Source organism: Mobula birostris, chromosome 17, assembly GCF_030028105.1.
Source record: "Mobula birostris isolate sMobBir1 chromosome 17, sMobBir1.hap1, whole genome shotgun sequence".
In the NCBI taxonomy this organism is placed as follows: Eukaryota; Metazoa; Chordata; class Chondrichthyes; order Myliobatiformes; family Myliobatidae; genus Mobula; species Mobula birostris.
The window spans coordinates 63,408,122-63,427,825 of NC_092386.1; the positions used below are offsets into that span (position 1 = coordinate 63,408,122).

General features: G+C 38.4%; 1 protein-coding gene across 1 annotated transcript in view; it reads left to right on the forward strand.

Annotated features, from left to right (window-relative positions):
• slc24a2 (solute carrier family 24 member 2) overlaps positions 1–19,704 on the forward strand; it is a 250,813-nt gene that overhangs the window by 182,948 nt on the left and 48,161 nt on the right. The window contains exon 5 of the mRNA XM_072281116.1: positions 10,530–10,580. Coding sequence (XP_072137217.1) covers positions 10,530–10,580 — 51 coding nt within the window. The remainder of the gene's footprint in view (positions 1–10,529; positions 10,581–19,704) is intronic.

The window sequence follows — 19,704 nt, forward strand, 5'->3', positions numbered from 1 at the left end:
TAAAATTGCAGTCAGTGGGATGAGTTGAAGTGTGACATGAGAACAAAATCAAAAAGAGTGACAAATACAGGACTGAAGGTGTTATTTTAGAACGCATGCAGTGTATTGAATAAGGTAGCACAGTTAGAGATTGGTAGGTATGATATTCTAGGCATCTCTGAGTTGTGGCTGAAAGAAGATTATAGTTGGGAGCTTAACATCCAAGGATACACCTTGTAGCGAAAGGACAGGTAGGCAGAGAGGGTGGGGTGGCATTGGATCAGAAGATGTAGAATCCTTGTGGGTAGAGGGTAAAAAGACCCTGATGGGAGTTATATTCAGGTCTCTACACAGTAACCAAGATACAAATTACAATGGGAGATAGAAAAGGCATGTCAAAATGGCAATATGACAATAATCATGGGGGATTTCACTATGCATATAGATTGGCCCTGGATCCCAAGAGAGGAACCTTGTAGAATGCCTACGAGATGGCTTTTTAAAGCAGCTTGTAGTTGAGCCTACAAGGGGAACAGCAATTCTGGATTGGGTGTTATATAACGACGCATATTTGATTTGGGGAGATTAAGGTAAAGGGAGCCTTAGGAGGCAGTGATTCAAAGGATTCAAAGTACATTTGTTATCAAAATATGTATGCAGTATACAACCCCGAAATTCATCTTCCCCACGACAGCAACAAAATAACGAAAGCCATGGAACCCATTCAAAGAAAACATCAACACCCCCCCCACGCACAAAAAGTCAAATCACATAAAAACACAAAAATTAATCCACATTTAGTTCAGCTCAGTGTTTGTTATCTGCAGACTGCCCCGATTCAAAGTCGCCCAAAATATAGTAACAGAAAAAGGAGCAAACAGAAGCCAGAAAACACATCATAATGTGGACTACAGTGCAACTAAACCTTCCTTCAGGAGCAGTGAGGCAATTGGGGTGGGGGGAGAGAGAAACAATCACATGCAGACAACTTCTCCAGCAGCAGCGAGTGGGAGGCTGGTAGATGGCACTAAGCACTTGCTCTCCGCAACCACCTCAATGTTTTCAGTCTTCCTTGAGGCTTTAGTTGTTGAGATTGGCAAGAACTGGAGTCGATCATGGGCTCTAAGCTTCTTGGACTCGAAGAGGCCCCTCGCCTCCTGGAACTCTCGTAAACAGCAAGACGCCTGATCAGTCAATCGGCCCAAAAACACACCATCAACCTGTAGATCACAGGCTCCAACTGTACCAGAACCACATTTGAAAGAAAAAGAAGATATAATAGAAATGAAAGAAGCTGTTTTATAGGCCATCATGGATCATACTATGATAGAATTTACCCTGCAGTTTGAGAAGATGTTTCAAAGTTCAAAGTAAATTTATTATCAAAGTACATATATATCACTATATATAACCCTGAGGTTCATTGTCTTGCTGACAAACTCAGTAAATCCATAATAGAGTACTTACCATAATAGAATCAATGAAAGATCGTACCAACTTGGGCGGACAGCCGGTGAGCAAAAGACAATGGATGACGCAACTACAAAAAGAAGGAATAATAATAATAAATAAATAAGCAATAAATATCGAGAACATGAGATGAAGAGTCCTTGAAACTGAGTCCATAGGTTGTGGGAACATTTCAATGATGGGATCAATGAAGTTGAGTGTAGTTATCCCCTTTGGTTCAAGAGCTTGCTGGTTGAGGGTTAATAACTGTTCCTGTGAGTACCTTCCTGATGGCAGCATTGAGAAAAAAAGCGTGATCTGAGTGGTGGGGGTCCCTGATGATGGATGCTGCTGTCCTGCAACATCACTCTGTATAGATATGCTCAATAGCAGAGAGGGATTTACCTGTGATCGACTGGGCTGTAATCACCATTTTTTGTGGGATTTTCCATTCAAGGGCATTCATTGATGCTTCTATACCAGGCTGTGATGCAGCCAGTCAATATACTCTTAACCACACATCTGTAGAAGCTTGTCAAAGTTTTAGATTCCATGCTGAATTTTTACAAACCCTTAAGGAAGTAGAGGCGCTGCTGTGCTTTCCTGGTAATTGCACTGGTGTCCTGGGCCCAGGACAGATCCTCTGAAGTGATAACACCAATGAATTTAAAGTTGCTGACCCTCTCCACCTCTGATCCTCTGATGAGGATTAACTCATGGACCTCTGGTTTCCTCCTGCTGAAGTTGAAAATCAGCTCCTTAGTCTTGCTGACATTGAGTAACAGGTTCTCGTTGTGGCACCTCTGTCAGATTTTCTATCTCCCTCCTATATGCTGATTCATCTCTGTTGATTTGTCCAAGGACAGTGATGTTGTCGCCAAACTTAACTATGGCATTGGAGCTTTGCTTAGGCACACAATCATAAGTGTAAAGCAAGCAAAGCCTTGTAGTGCACCTGTGCTGATGGTGATTGTGGAGGAGATGTTGTCGCTATCCAGACCTACTGGGGTTGACAGGTGTGGAAATCAAGGACGCAATTATGCAAAGAGGTATTGAGACCAAGATTTTGAAGCTTATTGATTAGTTTTGAGGGTTTTGACTGTAGTCAATAAAGAGCATCCTGATGATGTGCGGATATGTTTCATCACCAACCTCTCAAAACACTTCATCACAGTGGATGTAAGTGCTACTGGACGATAGTCATTGAGGCAGGTCACCACCTTCTTCTTAGGCAATCGTCTTGAAGCAGGTGGGTACATCAGACAGCAAAGTGAGAGGTTCCAGATTTCAATGAACACTCCAGCCAGTTGATCAGCACAGGTCTTTAATAACATACGCAAAATGCTGGAGGAACTCAGCAGGCCTTGCAGCATCTATGGGAAAAAGTATAATCGATGTTTCAGGCCGAAACCCTTCGACAGGACCCTTCTCCTGTTTGTGATGGGTCTTTAATACTTGGCCAGGTACTCCATCTGGGCCGGATGCTTTTCATTGGTTCACCCTCCTAAAGGCTGCGCACACGTCAGTCTCAGAGACTGAAATTACAGGATCTGTGGGAGCTGTGGTAGCGTGTCATGGTTCCTCCATGTTTTGACAGTCAGTGTGAGCATAGACGGCATTTGGCTCATCAGGAAGCAAAGCCCTATTGTTGCCGGGGTCGTCTGATTTTACTTAAGAAGAAGTGATAGCATTCAAGCCTTGCTGCGACTGTCGAGCATTCTTCCTTGATTCAAGTTTAGTCCAAAGTTGCCACCCCGCCCATGAGATGGCTTTCCTGAGATTGTACTTGGATGTCTTGTAACTTTCTTGGTCATCAGAGTTGAATGCCTTTGACCTGGCCCTCAGCAGGTTCCAGATCTGATCCTCCTTGCAGGGCTTCCGGTTGGGGAAGGCTCTGAATGATCTCGTGGGGACACACTTATCTACAACTGTTTTTATGAAGTCTGTGACAATCATGTTGTAGTCATTCAGATCCACAGATGAGTCCTTGAACAGGCAGGGTCCAAGCAATTGACTCTAAGCAATCCTCTAGCCACTCTTCTAATTCCTCTGACAACCTCTTTGTTGTCTTAATCTCTGGAGATTTCCTCTTTAGCCTCTGCCTGTATGCAGGTAGAAGAAGAACAGCCAAGTGATCTGATTTACTGAAGTGCTGTCTGGACATGGAACTGTAGGCATTCCTTATCTTAGTGTTACAGTGGTCTAGTGTGTTGGTGCTACAGGTTATTTGCTGATGGTAACTGGGTAGGTATTTCTTAAATCAAGCCTGGTTACCTTTTACCTTTTCTGAATCAGCAATGTGGTCCATCCTGAGAATCAACAAGCCTTCGGGTCTCATCACCATATCTGCCGTGCTGGGAGTAAGCCGTGTCTCATTTAAGCATAAGACACAACAATCTCTCATTTCCCTCTGATACAGTAATCTTGCCTTCAGGTCCTCAGTTTTGTTCTCCAGCAGCTGCACACTTTCTAACAAGATGCTGAGTTGCGGGGTTCCTCTGTATTTCAGCTTGGCTTGGAGTCCCACTCCTGCCTTGCTTCCAGCTGCGTTGATGAACCTTCATCCACTTGGTGGTGCCGCACCTGCTTGCTTGATGGTAAAGTCCACTGAGTCCTTGAGAAGATAATGAAATCTGTTCTTCATTAAGTCGATTTAAAAGTGCGTTGCTTGAAGGGAAATTATATGCTGCAGTTTGCAATGAGAGTAATTCAAAGGGGGTATAATTAGAAAGATTGTATGTATTACAGTGGAAACAAAGGACATACAGAGGCATGAGAGAGTAGCTGGCCAAAATTGATTGGAAGAGGAGAGAAACTAGCAGGATGACAGCAGAAGAGCAATGGCTGGTATTTCTGGGGGAAATTTGGAAGGCGTAGTATTTGGAAGATGAAGTATTCTAAACAGAGGATGAGGCAACCGTAGCTGACAAGGGAAGACAGAAACAGCAGAAAAGCAAAAGAGAGGATATATAATACTGCAAAAATTAGTGGGAAAGTAGAGGATTGGGAAGTTTTTAAAAGCCATCAAAAAACATTGAAGAAAGAAAAAATGAAATATGAAGGTAAGCTAGCCAAAGTATCAGAGGATACCAAAAGTTGTTTCAGATATGTAAAGAGTAAAAGAAGGAAGAGAGTGGATATCAGACCACTGAGAAATGATGCTGGAGAGGTAGTAATGGGGGGCAAACAAATGGCAGACAAATTTAATAAGTACTTTGCATCGGTTTTTACGGTGGAAAGACACCAGCAGAATGCCTGATATGGGAGAGTATCAGGACGCAGAAGTGAGTGTCATTGCTGTTAGTAAGGAGAAGCTGCATGGAAAGCTGGAAAGTTGAAGGTAGATAAGTTATCTGAACCAGATGGACTATAGAGGCATTAGTAACGCTCTTTCAAGAATCACTGGATTCTGGAGTGGTTCCTGCTCTTTAAGAAGGAAGGGAGGCAGAAAAAAGGAAATTATAGGCCAGTTGGTTTGGGAAAGATGATGCAGTCTATTAATAAGGATATGGTTTCAGGATATTTAGAGGCACAGATAAAATAGACCAAGGTTCACATGGTCTTCTAATGGGGAAATTTTGCCTGACAAATCTGTTGGAATTCATCAAGAAGCTAACAGGCAGCAAAGAGAATGGAGATTCAGTGGATGTTGTTTATTTGGTGTTACAGAAGACCTTTGACAAGCTGCTGCACGTGAGGCTGCTTAACAAGGTAAGAGCCCATGGTATTACAGGAAAGATACTAGCATGGATAGTAGATTGGCTGACTGGCCAGAGGCGAAGAGTGGGAATAAAGGAGTGGCCTTTTATGGTTGGCTGCACGCGGTAGTGATCTGCAGAGTTCGGATTCGGGAACACTTCCTTTAATGTTGTACATTAATGGTTTAGATAAAGGAATTGATGGGTTTGTGGCCAAGTTTGCAGACGATATAATGGTAGGTGGAGGGGCAGGTAGTGTTGGGGAAACAGGGTGTCTGCAGAAGGACCTTGACAAATTGGAGGAATGGGCAAAGCAGTGGCAGATGGAATACAGCGTAGGGAAGTGCATGGTCATTCACTTTGGCGGAAGAAATAACGGTATGAACTATTTTCTAAATAGGCAGAAAATTCACAAATCAGTGGTGTAAAGGGATGTGGGAATTCTCATGCATGATTCCCTAAAGGTTAACTTGCAGGTTGAGTCAGTGATAAGCAAGGCAAATGCATGTTAGCATTCATTTTGAGAGGACTAGAATACAAAAACAAGGATGTAATGCTAAGGCTTTATAAGGCATTGGTCAGACTGAACTTAAAGTATTGAGAGCAATTTTGGGTTCCTTATCTAAGAAAAGATGTGCTGGCATTGGAGAGAGTTCAGAGGAAGTTCAGAAGAATGATTTTAAGGGTGAAAGAGTTAATGTATAAGGAGTGTTTGATGGCTCACTAGAGTTTAGAGGAATGAGAAGAGGAGATCTGTTGAATATTGAAAGGCCTAGATAGAGTGAAAATGGAGATATTGTTTCCTATAGTGAGGAAGTCTAGGACCATAGGGCACAGCCTTAGAATTGAGGGACGTCCATTTAGAGCAGGGATGAGGAAAAATTTCTTTAGCCATATGGTAGTGAATCTTGGAATTCATTGTCACAGACAGCTGTGCAGACCTAGGCATTGGGTATATTGGAGGTACAGGTTGATAGGTTCTTGATTAATCAGAGCACCAAAGGTTACGGGGAGAGGGCATGAGGATAGAGTTGAGAGGAATAATAGATCAGGCGTGATGGAATGATGGAGCAGACTTGATGGGCCAAATGGGCTAATTATGCTCCTTTGTATATGTCTTAATGGCCTAAATAGGTTAAATCTGCAACGTTAGCAAAATCTGCAACCATACCAAAAGAAATTTAAGTTACTTTCACCCTATGTGCAGGCCTTTTCCCAGGACAAAAGTGAACTTTGAAAGAAGATACTATTTCGTAAGCTATTGCAAACAGTGAGCCAAAATTTTGAATGAGACTCATATTGTGCAAGAAATTAATTACTCCAGAATAATTATTAAGTGCTTACAGTTAAGGGCTGTTGAATTAACTTAGCCCTGAGTTATCTGGCTCTCAAATGCTTTGGTTCCATCTGCTCCCAAGTCAACTTCCTGTAAGTAATTAACAACACCACAAGAAATTCCATGATTATTTAATGAATATCTGTATTGTACACGGTTCATCATGCCACAATATGTGATACGTTTTTTGTATTCTGAAGTGTAGACACTGTAAACCATATCAAGTAACCTCGCAGTAAAAGCTGACTGTATTAGTGGATGTGTTTTTGTATTTTTCCCCACACTGTAGGTACTGTGGATTTAAAAGAAGCAACTTAAGAAAAAACAAGCTCAGATTTTTAACCATATGGTGCCAAAAGGGAATTCCACATCTGATGTCAAATCTTTGTAAACTACTAAACTGCATGTCTGAGCAACTTGTAACACATTTTACATGCGTGCACTGAAAATTTATTTAGCATTTATATTTCTTAGTCTTAAGTGCTAACAACGTCAAACATGAAATATTAATTGATGCACATCTGATTGAAGCAGAATGCCTGATCCAAATGATGAATTCAGTATTTTAGAATGTAAAGAAGACTATTTCCAGCTGCTATTTCTTTGTCTAGAATTATCTGATCTTAAAACAGGTATTAAGGTTGGTCATTCAGCCATTTGACCGCATTTTGGTTTTCACAAGGATCATGCCTAATGTATATTCTTGCTCGATTTAGCATCCTTCCTACTCTCCACTCCCCCATTCCCTCCCCCACCCCTCCCAAACACCCACACATCCATTCTAACCTTGCATCTTAAGTCACTTAATACCTTAGTTGGAGCCATTTTAAGGAAAACAGATTGGCTGGCTATCCAGAGGGAAGTCTGTTGAAAAGTTTAAAAGATATCTACTGTTAAATTTGACCATTGTTTCAGGAAATAAATACTTAGAAAATTTACCCTGTGAAAATTGTCCAACACCTCCCTCACATTTTCTCCTTAACTACATATTTAGACAGTAACCATTGTCCAGGGAGAATTGGCACCGAAATCAGCCGGCACATTCTGAATATGCCATGTAAAAAAAATTCAGAAAAAGAATGAGAGAAAATAAAGGGCAATTGTTGCACTCCCACTTGCTGAAGTTTTAATGAAAATTCTGTTCCAGGCATTAAATTTAATAAAACATATGTAATGCTTTCTGAAGATTAGATAGCAAGCACTACTTTGCACTCAATTATGTTGGCAGTTGGGAGAATGGCCTCACAGAGATTATGTACATGAAGAGTTATAGGAAGCTGTTTTGTTACCTTGCACTAATATACTGATTAATATTAATTAGAGTATCTAAAGTATGCCTAATCATTTATATTATAATGACTAACTTGAACAAATTTTTACTACAAACAAGCAAAAATGTTAATGCAAAGTGAAGGCATTAAATCGTTTTGGTCACTTTAACAAACAGTTTATAATTTAGTTTCCACCTCTTGCATCAATTCACACAAATAAATGTTTTAATTATTTTGTTAAACTAATCTATATACATTTTCAAATAACTTTGATTTAATTTATTTCAAGTGAAAAGTTTTCAAGGGCATTAACGCACGTAGCTCACACCAAAATGTGCCAAACTCAGAGAGAAAGCTGCTCAAGAGAGTGAACAAACTTTCAAGTATCACTGTCTGGTACCAGGATAACCGGGAAGCTAGTAAGTGGTATTAGAAAGGGACAACTTCACGAGTCCTGGGAATGGATATCATTGGAGGATTAATTAGGAATTAGATCAGCAAGGATGTATGTATTATGAAATTCAACAATCGATACACCCTTCACTTCAAAAGTTTTAGTCAATAGCTGCCCTTCTCTCCAATCAATCTATTTAAGCTTAAGTAAATATCCCATCATAATGCATCATTGGTATTGACATTGGCTTTATCATTATCATGTGCACAGTGAAAAGCTTTTGTTTGCATGCCATCCTGGCAGATCACGGCATACATAAAAATAAAAAACAATGCAGGATATAATGCCTCAGCTACAGCTACAGAGAAGCGCAGTGCAATGAAACAAATGAACTGCAAAGCCCACAACAAGGTAGACTGGGAGATCAAGGATTCCTCTTTAGTGCATGAGAGGTCCATTTAGGAGTCTGGTAATAGTGGAATCAACCGGTCCTTGAGTCTGGTGGTATGTGCTTTTGTAACTTCTGCCTAAAAGGGGAGGGTTAAAGAGAGAACGACTGGCGTGGGAGGGGTCCTTGATTACGTTGCCTCTAGAGCCCCAAGGCAGAATTTAACTTTGCTGGTCTTGCATATGTTATCCCCCATAGATCACCCATAGGGTTGATCAGTTTCTAAGCACTGGATATATATCACAGAACGCAGCCCTAAACTACTTAGCATTTTATTGCACTTGTAAACTTCAGTCATGTTGGAGTCTTCCTTGGTTCTTATTAAATGCCATTTGTATGACTAATGACCAATGAAACTTTCTCAAATTGCTGAAGAAAGTGATTCTTGAAAGAAGTTGTTCTGTTTTCCTTTCTTGTCCCACACAATTTAAAAACAAAGTATAGTTTCTGGGCACATGTTATATTGTACATAACAAGATCTAATCTGGTTCAACAGTCTCTTTTTCTATATAAGCATGGAAGAAACAACGAAAAGATGCTAAATTCATGAGTGAAACTACTTAAAGATTATGTGTTGCTATTAAACAATGTATTTGGTAAAATAAAACACCTCAACAAAAATGCCAATGCATACAGAATATTTATAAGTTTCTTTTGCTAGCTTATGGTCTAGTTGTATAATTTTGAGTTCCCACATGTTAATTTTTTCAAACTTGTAGTTTGTGCTTAAATCTGGAATGATTTTTAAACATAGAATAGTTCAATTTAGAGTGAAACATTCACCCAACTTAACCAAGTTAAACTCATAGGTTCAAACCACAAACAAGAGAAAATCTGCAAATGCTAGAAATCCGAGCAACACACACAAAATGCTGGAGGAACTCAGCAGGCCAGGCAGCATCTTTGGGGAGAAAAAAAAAGTACAAAATTTTGGCCTGAAATGACGACTATACTTTTTCCATAGATGCTGTCTGACTGCTGAGTTCCTCCGGAAATTTGTGTGTGTAAACTCATAGGTTATTATGTTCTAGATGTATTTTTTTTACAAGATAATGGATCTAACTAAGCAAAGAAAAATACTAACTTCTTTTATAAACAATAGCTTAACCAAAATACAGCCAATTATTCAATTACGTTTTAATGCAATTTTTAAATGTGTCCAACTACTTTATACTATCTTGTGTAAGATAGTACCATCCTTCTTTTTACTGATAAGACATGATATTCCAAGCTATCGATGTTAGAAAGCAACTGAGGATTGTGAGAGTTGTTTTCCAGGATAAGATTTTTTTAAAAACAAGGAAATGGAGTGTTCATGCACTGTACATGAACAATAGGGCTCCCAAAGTTGTTTTCATTAGCACTTGCTCACAATCTGCTCAATGAACCTAATGTGATAAGTGTAATCTGTTACTGTATTACATAGGGGCTTTGACTTGAGAAGTGTTTCATTCTTCTTTTCTTCAGTTAATTTGTTTCGAAGTCTACAAAATCTTATAAAATAAGACAAAAAGGCCTCCTAATATTAAGTACAATAAGTCATTCATGGTAATGAACAAAACAAAGTAATTTGATCTTTTGGAAGATAGGACTTAGCGAATCACAATTCAGAAAACTCAAATCAGTATATTATAGGAAATCATCGGATATTATTTTCTGTACACTACAGAGAATTGTGCATGACTGTAAAACTGTGCCCTTTTGACAGTATAAAATTGCTTTTGTTTAAGATAATCATCTGTTTTCCTATTTTGAATATTGATGAATCTGCTACAGCAATATTCCAAATTTCATATTTTAGCATTCACCGCTGAACTTCAGTCCCTGGCAGCCTGATATTTAAAGCACGTATGTGTGTGCCACCTTAAATTGCATTCTGCTGCTTCCTGATTTTTTAATCTCTTTTTTTTTTGGCTTTTTGCTCATTTGTCTTTTTTTTACTGTGATGTTGTAGAACTTGGAGCATATGGAAAACTTAAATATTATGACTCAATGACTGAAGAAGGTAAGAACTTCATCTATTCTCTGTTACATTAACTGTATGGTCATGAACATATACATTTATTGCAATAAAAATCATTTTAACAATGTTTTGTCTCATTATTTCATCTAACATTTTCCCTGATCTTCACTACATCTTTACGTATATGTTGTTTTGTTTGTTTTTGTGCTGTTGAACATTGTATTGATATAGAAAATGTAAATATGATGGTGCTGAAAGATATTTTAGTGCAGAATTGAACTGTTGTTATTCTTGTTTCAAAAGTGTTACAATCTCTTTGTTTGCCTCACATCTTCTGTGTTTTCAATTAAAATCCATTCTTTAATAAAAAAAAACCTTACCTCCTTAATTAGGTAATTTTGCAATGTTTGTGTGTCTGTATGTATGTATGATCTTGAGCTCTGTGGCGTCTTTCTCACCTTTATTCAAATTGTTGCTGGTAAACTCTAAGGAATGTTTTGGCATTTTGATAAGGATTAATTCCCAATCAGTGTCTCAATTAATTTTAGACTTCTAGTTGCAGTTTGGTTTGATTCTACAGTATTTGATCCCCTCCAATGAAAATATCTGCCACGTCTATGTTTTGCTTGCTGCATTCTTCCATTGAATGTTGGACAGAATCCAGTCCAAAGCAATAAGATGGAAGTCTAGTCTATCACTGGGCTTTCAAGGTCCAAGCAGAGAGTTTAATGCAGCTCTAAGGAACAGTTGCTCATAATTCCTTAATATCTGATTTCAAATTAGCAGCCTTGCTCATATGCATCTTAGGGTTTGGAAAATAAAGGTTTTAGACATGGTTGTGTTCTGAGCTTAGTGTGCACCATATCTTGAACTTAGTACCGTATATTAATGTGGGACCGAGGAGTACAGGTGCTGACTGAGGGGTTTAGTATATTATGATTGGATATTATATACATGTATGTAGTAAATATGTTTTCATAAACATTAATATGACCAATTTTATTATTCCCGCATTAGGAAAAGAGTATTACTTGTATAAAATTACATTGTTTATACTTGCTAATTTTCATCTTTCTATCCTGCTTTCTGCCACAATCCCTTTTCTAGCTATGATGGTAGGAACGAACATTGGTTAATTCGGTTTTCAGTTGTTCTTTCTTTTTAGGTGCTCTTGCAGTGAAACCTTCCACATTATGCCTCAAAATTGCACAAACTTTGACATTTATATTATTCATATTGGATTGTATTTGGCAAGTTGTGTTGTTTGATAATAGTTCCAATGCAATCACATCCTTGTCCGCATACCCATTGACTTTTTAAAACTGCTCTGGGAAGATCCAATTGGCATGCGACTTTCTGCTTCAGGCTTACATTGCAGTGTCCCGCCCATTTTATGCTGGTTTTCATTCAACTTAGTCCCTCTTCACCATCATAAATTTAAGTATTTAGAAAAAGTGGTTGCTAAGTAATCTGATATCAATTAACAGGTTACGCTGAAGCCACGAGGCAAATTTATTGAATGAGTTGTGCAAAGCATAAATAGATTCACATATGGACCCTTACATATGCTTAGTAATATATACATGTAACTTGCACTGTAGATACTGTAATACTAACATCATTAGTTGTAATGAAATAAAGGTTCATTTTACTAATCCCCTTCGTATCATGCCAGTTACCTTTTATTTATTCCAAACACCTAATACATTATTTCACAGAGGAAATAGTGGAGGAATTAGCAACAAAACTAGGAATAATTAATGTCTATATATTCCTTGTGTACCACAGAGTTTATTAAAATTACAAAATTGATTACATGGATATTTTACCAATTTAATTAAATTTTAAGAATTGCACAGTCAGCCAAACTGGTAGTGATATTTTTGGAAGTCATATCCTAATAACATGAAAAATCCCACGAACTACCTTCACTGTGTCTAGATACTGTATATTGTACAGCAGATTTGCATTTTGACTCATTCAACTATCTCTTCTTTTCCATGTAATGTTTGTTGTAATGTAGAAAATTAATTAGTTTTGCAGGACTTATCATGTTATTAGGATATTATTGCTGCTGTAAAGCAGCTTATTCATTTTAATTCAATTATTGAAATGTCCATGTTTGTTTTCTGCATGGCACCTCTTGTAACACAATAAATTTTGTTCAAATGTAGGTGGATTGACACCTTTGAGATGACACAATAGCTGAGACAAATAGGTACAAATGTCAGGTAGCTAGAAACATTACTGATGTAATGATGGAAGTGGAGCCAACAGAGCTGCTGAGGTTGAAGTCATACATTTGTGAACCTTGTTGCTTTTTTAAAGAGCCTATACAAATTAGAGAAATGGGCAGACAGAACAAATTTGCTGAGTGAAAAGTTATAAGCTGGATTTTTGTTTGGAGACAATGGAAGGGGTCACATCTGCAGCTACCCACAGATATTTTGCAGACTTTTGAGTTGCAGCTTGTAGTATTCAGAGATCCTTTCCAGCACTATGTGATCTGCAGGCAATTTGTGGAATAAATACCCAGGATAATCAACAGCAAGGCTTCTTAATCAGTCAGATTAAAGAATCCTTACTGAGAAACAGTTGGAAATTTGTCCTCTGCTATGTGCACAATGGAAATGCATGCAGCTGTGCTCTGCTTTCAAAATTAGTTTCATTACTTCTAAGAGAATACATCAGACATTGTAAAATCACATGCTCAACACTAGAAAGAGAATGCGAGATGTGTATGATTGGAAAAAGTGAAGAACAGTTTTCAATTTCATTAGACTAGAGCAATATTCAATCGCAAAATTACATGACTTCATGCCAACAATCTTCCAGTACTAGAAAAGATGCTTGGCAAAAAAATTAGTTTATTGTAGTATTAGTCGTTGAGTAAGTATGCACTGACTCTTACTTTCTCTAAAACCAAAATGCAGCAGCTGTGGAAAGTTAAAATAAAAACAAAATACACGAGACTTTCAACATCGACAGAGAGAGAAACAGTTAATGTTTCAAGTCAATGGTCTTTTTGAACCACTCAGTTCAAGATATATTGTAAGTGAACTTTTAATGGCATAATAAATCTTAACTGCTGCCTTATAATCTCTCTGGAGCTGAAAGAGTTCTTGGCATGGAGCCTCATTCTTTCATTAGTAAATTCTTTTCCGGATTTTTCTGATAAAATGCCATTAGCCTGAAATATTAATGCTTTCCAGAGATGCTACCTGAATAGCTAAGAAGTTCCAACATTTTTTGGTCTTTTTATTTGTATCTTTTTCTAATATGTTTAGTGAGTAATTGCAATATTAGTGTTCAGGTATATAGACTTCAGCCCTGTATTTAGTAACATACCAAGATAGATCAATTTGTTGAAAATTGGGCATCTCAGATTGCAACTTCAGGATAACCTTGTTTGCCTACAAAATTGTGTACGTTGAAACTTCCTACCCAGTTTACTTCAAAAGAATGAATTCTGGCAGTCAAACCATTATTTTTAATAAATTGGGTTTAGTTTTCTCAGTGTCGCAGGAAGGGGGAAATTTGGTGATTTATTGAGGATTTGTTTGAAAAAGATTTATAAATTTGTAAGAAAGTATTTAGACCCTCAACTTGTTAACGTTTTCCCTGTTCACTTCAAATCATTCACTGAGTTGTCAAAGAAAGATCCTTTCTACATGGCCATGGTGCCAATGCAGAAACCTGAGTCATGTGATGTGGACAGAGCAAAATTCACAATTCATTTAAAAAGAGAAGGCTGTAAATCATTTAATTTTGTTTCTTTTGCAGAAGTTTAATTTTTCAATCGTTGTTACAGAGAGAGATCCACACTTGGGTTTTCACTTAGAGTATTGTGTTCAACTTGGATTATTCTGTTCGGCTCTGGTCACCTCATTTTAGGAAGGATGTGGAAGCTTTAAAGAGAGTGACGGGGAGATTTACCAGGATGCTGCCTGAATTAGAGAACAGACCTAATAAAGAAAGGTTGAACGAGCTAAGGCTTTTCTCTTTGTAGTGGAGAAGGATGAGAGGAGACTTGATAGGGGCATACTGTAGATTGAGTGGACATCCTTTTAGGGTGAATTTAGGGGAGATGTCAGAGGTCGGTCTTTTACACAGAGAGTGGTAGATGCCTGAAATGCACTGCCAGGGGTGGTGGTAGAGCTGATAGAATAGGAGCATTTAAGAGATTCTTGGTTAGGCAAATGGATGTAGAATATATGGAGGGTTATGGGCTGTTTTTGAAGGAAAGGTTAGACTGACCATAGAGTATGTTTATATAGGCTGGCACAACATCATTGCCCGAATGACCTGTACTGTGCTGTACTGTTCTATCTTATATGTTATAATCCCCAAGTAGCACACTTGTTTTCTTCACAATCACTCATAATTGTCAGGCAATTGTTTCTTAACAAACCTAGGTACTGCACTGGAGTTGCTGCCAGAACATGTATAGATGGCTGACATCAATTTGTTAATGGAGACTGACATTCTTTTGGTTTTGCCAATCCCTGCCCTACATTAGTCCAATAAGGCTTGAGGTTCTCTTACATTTTTTCATGCTCTTTTATGGTGTGTGCTTTATCTCTTCACCTGCAAAGAATTTGCTGCTGTCATTCAGCGTCACCCACTGTCCCCTCATTGCTGAAAGATCTGCTGGTCATCTGGACAAGACGCAGTGCAGTGAGTGAACTTGCAGTGAAATATCATAAGTTGCTCACTTAACCACATGACTCAGCTCTTTAAAGTCCTAGAGTCATATATTAATACAGCACAGAATTTGGAATTTTGTCCCAGTTGGTCTATGTCAACCAAGACAGCAATTCAAACTCATTCCATTTGCCCAAGTTAGGCACATAATCTTCTAAGCCTTTCTTATCCACATACCAGTTCAACTAATCAGTTCTAATTGGAGTCTGGAGTTTTGCACATTGTTCAGTTCATTAAGGGGACGTCAAGTTGCCAGGAATACAGATCTGTTCGGTGTAAATGTAACAGCATTTTGACCATGATCTTTTAATTTCCAAACAGAACATATGGACTTAAGATTTTTTTTCTGATACTCAGACCAAATCTGACAAACTGTTGCATCCCTCTTATTGTGCTCATATTAGGTTAAAAATGGTCTGGTTGGGAGTAGAAAATTGCCTCCTGGAAATACTCCAATGAATGGGCTATTGTCTCCTTCCACATCAATAGTGCCTTTGCCATTTCCAGCACAGTCTTTCAGAGCTCAGTCCTTACAGTTGGAAAATCCAGCAGACTCTCTCCGCAGTCTCTGCATAAAGCAATGGTCCCAGCATCCACCCCATCAGAACAGAAAGCAATGGTCTTGTACAGTGCAGGACCATACTACACCATCTGCTAGAGTTCTGGATGATTGTTTTAGAAATGCATTTTCAAATCCCACCCCAACACCACGTCACTAGGGAATTTACATTTAAGTAAATAGTGGTGGAATTTATAAGTAGCAGTATCTGTGAAACTACTAGAATAGTGTAAAAATTACTCTGGTTCACTTGCAGCTTTCAGAGAAGGAAGTCTGACTGGGTGAAGGGAATGCAGAGACAGTTGAATCACTAGTGAAGCAATCAGAATGTGGTAGTGTAGGATTAGTGTAATTGAATACTTACTGTCAGTTTGGACTTGATGGGCTGAATGACTTGTTTCTAGATTGCATGACTCCATGGCTTTAACCGCATCCAGATCCACCGTGATTGACTCTTAACTGTTGCCTCAGTACAAGGGCAGCTAGGGGCGGGCATTAAAATTCAATATTGACAATGTCATCCTCATGCCGAGGATGAATGTCTGAAAACAAATGTGGCTGCTTGCCCGATGCTGCAAGTTGCAAGGGGATGAATGAGTTGTAAGAGTCATCTCCTATTGTCAATGGGATGTGCAATGGTGTTGATGAACAATGGGGTTAAAATGAACTTCCTCTGCTTCAGGTATTGCTTTTGTTTCATCTATTAAGTATCCTGTAGCATCTCATCAATGATGAAATTTGCCATCACGTTGAAAGCATTGACTGGTCTATTGAGGCATAGGGTCCTTGAAGATCAAGACCTCAGATGTGGTACACCAGGCAGTGGTGATAAAATACTTCTGAGACCTAGATTTCCACCAACTTTGGTTCCAAATCGCTAAAAGGTTAAGTAAGCCAACACAATATCCTCTCACAGGTCAAAATCCCCACCACAGATGCTCTAATTGCATACGTGTTGGGCAGGTGCAGTGCCAGACTACAGAAATAGATACCCTGTTTCAAGTTCTGTCACTCAAGTTCTGGCAGATGGAGAAAAAAATTCAAGGATAATCTCAACCCCTCCTTGGAAAAAACTGCAACATCCTCACTAGTGTGTTGGAAGTCCTAAGCACCTCCTGCTCCATCTGTGGAAGAGTTTGTGCTCAGAATCTGCAAAACCAGAGCAAAAACATGTCATCCTCAATCTCATGAGACTGCCTAAGAAGCACTTTGATCACACTGTAAGAAGAAGAATGTGCATCTTTCTCAACTTTATCCAGCAATGGCAAAATGATGTCTTGTTGGCATTTCTGGGCTGAAACAACTTGATGCAAGTGAAATTGAGAATTACCTGTGGAACCACTTAGAGAATTAACAAATGGGTATTTCCTACTCCACTGTGAAACCTCTTTGAGGAATACCTATCCTGAAGAAGTTTAAATCTTCTCTTCGAAGGGAGATAAGTGAGATCCCCTCTCACTGCTCCCCATCTGTGATTTCTGCTGCTCTCCAAATCTTCGTCAGCCTGGAGGAAGGGTTTCTGTCGGAAACATCAGCCTTTTATTTCTCTCCATAGATGCTACCTGACATGCTGAGTTCCTCCAGCATTTTGTGTGTTGTTGTGAAGTAAAGTTAAAGTTCTGTTTCATTTAAGCTTACAAAACCAGAAGTCTGCAATCAGTATCTTAAAGCAGCTGATTTTGTGATTGATGGAACTGACAAACTGACATTTTATTTTGCCACCTACTTTGTACCCCAAGGAATAACAAATATTAAAAGCGAGTAATTTTCCATGGAATGTCCATTGTGTACAGGAAGAAAACCATTGAAAGTGATTTGGCTATTCTCAGGAATGGGTATTTTCATCAATCTGAAGTGACCAAGATGGTTAATAATGGTTTAAAGGAATACTTTTAAAGGGTAAAGACACAAAAAAGCGATCATTAGTTACTTAAAATCACAGGAAATAGGAGTAATAACAGGATAATTAGTTCATTCAGCTTGTCCTGGTGCAGTAAAGCATAATTTTCTCCTACTTATCCATGTTTCAAAAATCTAAAATCACCATTCAGATTTTTGTTTAAACCTTTCAATAGTTCAGCACTCACTTTGGGTGGTGGCAGCTGCTCTGTGCCTTATTCAATGCCAGCTGTAAGTAGACCTTGAGTTTTCTTGAATCATTTCAACTTGTAGTGCCATAACCTTTCAAACACTGCAGTTTTTTTAAAAACCAGGTTACAATTGATTTATCATGGCAACAGTTGCAATTCCCTTTGTTTCTTTCAAGTATTTTCCACAACCTTCAGTTAGTGATTAATTTTTTCCCCTATTTTTAGTTATGAATGCTCCACAGGCACCCATTGGCTATCCAGAAAGTTTTGAGTTGAGTGATGGTTTCTGCTGTAGTCTCTGTAAACATTCCTGATCACTGTATTAAAAAATAAGACATGATTGCACAATAATGTATAAAAATGTTGCCAGATTTAGAAGTTTATAGTTATGACAAGAGATTGCACAAACTAGGGTTGTTATCTTTAGAAGAGAGAAGGAGGAATATAATTGAGGTCTGTAAAACTATTGAATAGAGGTAGTTTGTATCCTTTAGCAGAAGATCAAATATCAATGGGTATAAATTTATAAGTAATTTATGGAATTGCTCAAAGGGTAGCGGTGATCTGCAAGTCACTGACTGAATGGGTAGTAGGAGCAGAAACCCTCATCAAATTCATTTGGATGTGTATGTAATGAACTTTGACCTGCAAAGTGTGATTAAGTGAGGTAGCTCTTTTTCAACCGCTATATACATGTTTGGCTAATGAAGGGCCCCAGTACCATAAATGTTCTGATATCTCCTGTAATATTATTGCCATCCTAAAATAGCAAGTAAAGGAATCTCTCCTTCTGTTTGTAAATGAAGTACCAAAAGTCACGGAGGGTTGCTTAAAAAAAACAAATGTATCAATGAAAGGAAAAACTAGAGTAACCTCCCTGCTATTCCCAGTGTCAAATTGTCTACATGCTTTATAAACATAAATATGTGTTATATTAGTCTTAGGGATTGATATTGTTGGAAAACAAAATAATATCTGTTGGTTTTGCTGGAAAATGCTGGCAGTCCTCATCAAACCAAATCAGTTATCAGATTAGGTACTTGTAAGTTTTACACACCCTGTCACCAGACACCTCCTTGTAGTCTGGCAGCAAAGCTATGGCCTGATACAACTCCATGAAACTTGCTAAACAGCATGTTCACACTGGAGATTGTGTTCTTGGATCATGTTCCTGCTTGGAGCTAGTGCAGAAAATTCAAGCCAATGGATTTCAAAGTGATTTAGGTGTTTCAAAATTTACTATGGAGAAGACAGCTTTTAATTGCTTGTAATTTCTTTAAGGCACTAGTTAATGTTTTTGGTTTGCATTTTCAGATTATATTAATATTTTCCATTTTTCATTAAAGTGTTTTCTTTTTACTTGTTTTAAGATGCTTAACATTTGAACATCGTGATAGTTTTTTTTAGCAAGTAAAGCAAAGGTTAGAACCTGGCCAACTTTTGAGTACTTTCAAAAGTGTTTTGAGAGCAGGATTTGTTCCAGCCCACCCACATGACTCCTTTAGTGTATTAGCGGCCTTACTTCAACCCAGCATCTTCTCAGTAAACAGTAGGAATCTTTGCACCAGCCTAATAGGGTGTCCATATTTGGATTAGGCAAGTATGGGAGATCAGGAATGTCAGGCCATGGAGCCATGTCACTGAAACATACTGAAATCTTCCAGAGAACTAGCTACCACACGAGTGATAGTTCAGAAATTAAACCACTTATTTTCTACTTAGCTGTTCAAAACAGAATCTAGAACAAGAGATTATGATCATCTGTATTGGCCATGATCTTTGTTTTCGCTCGTGTGAATGGTTGTTCTAGGTA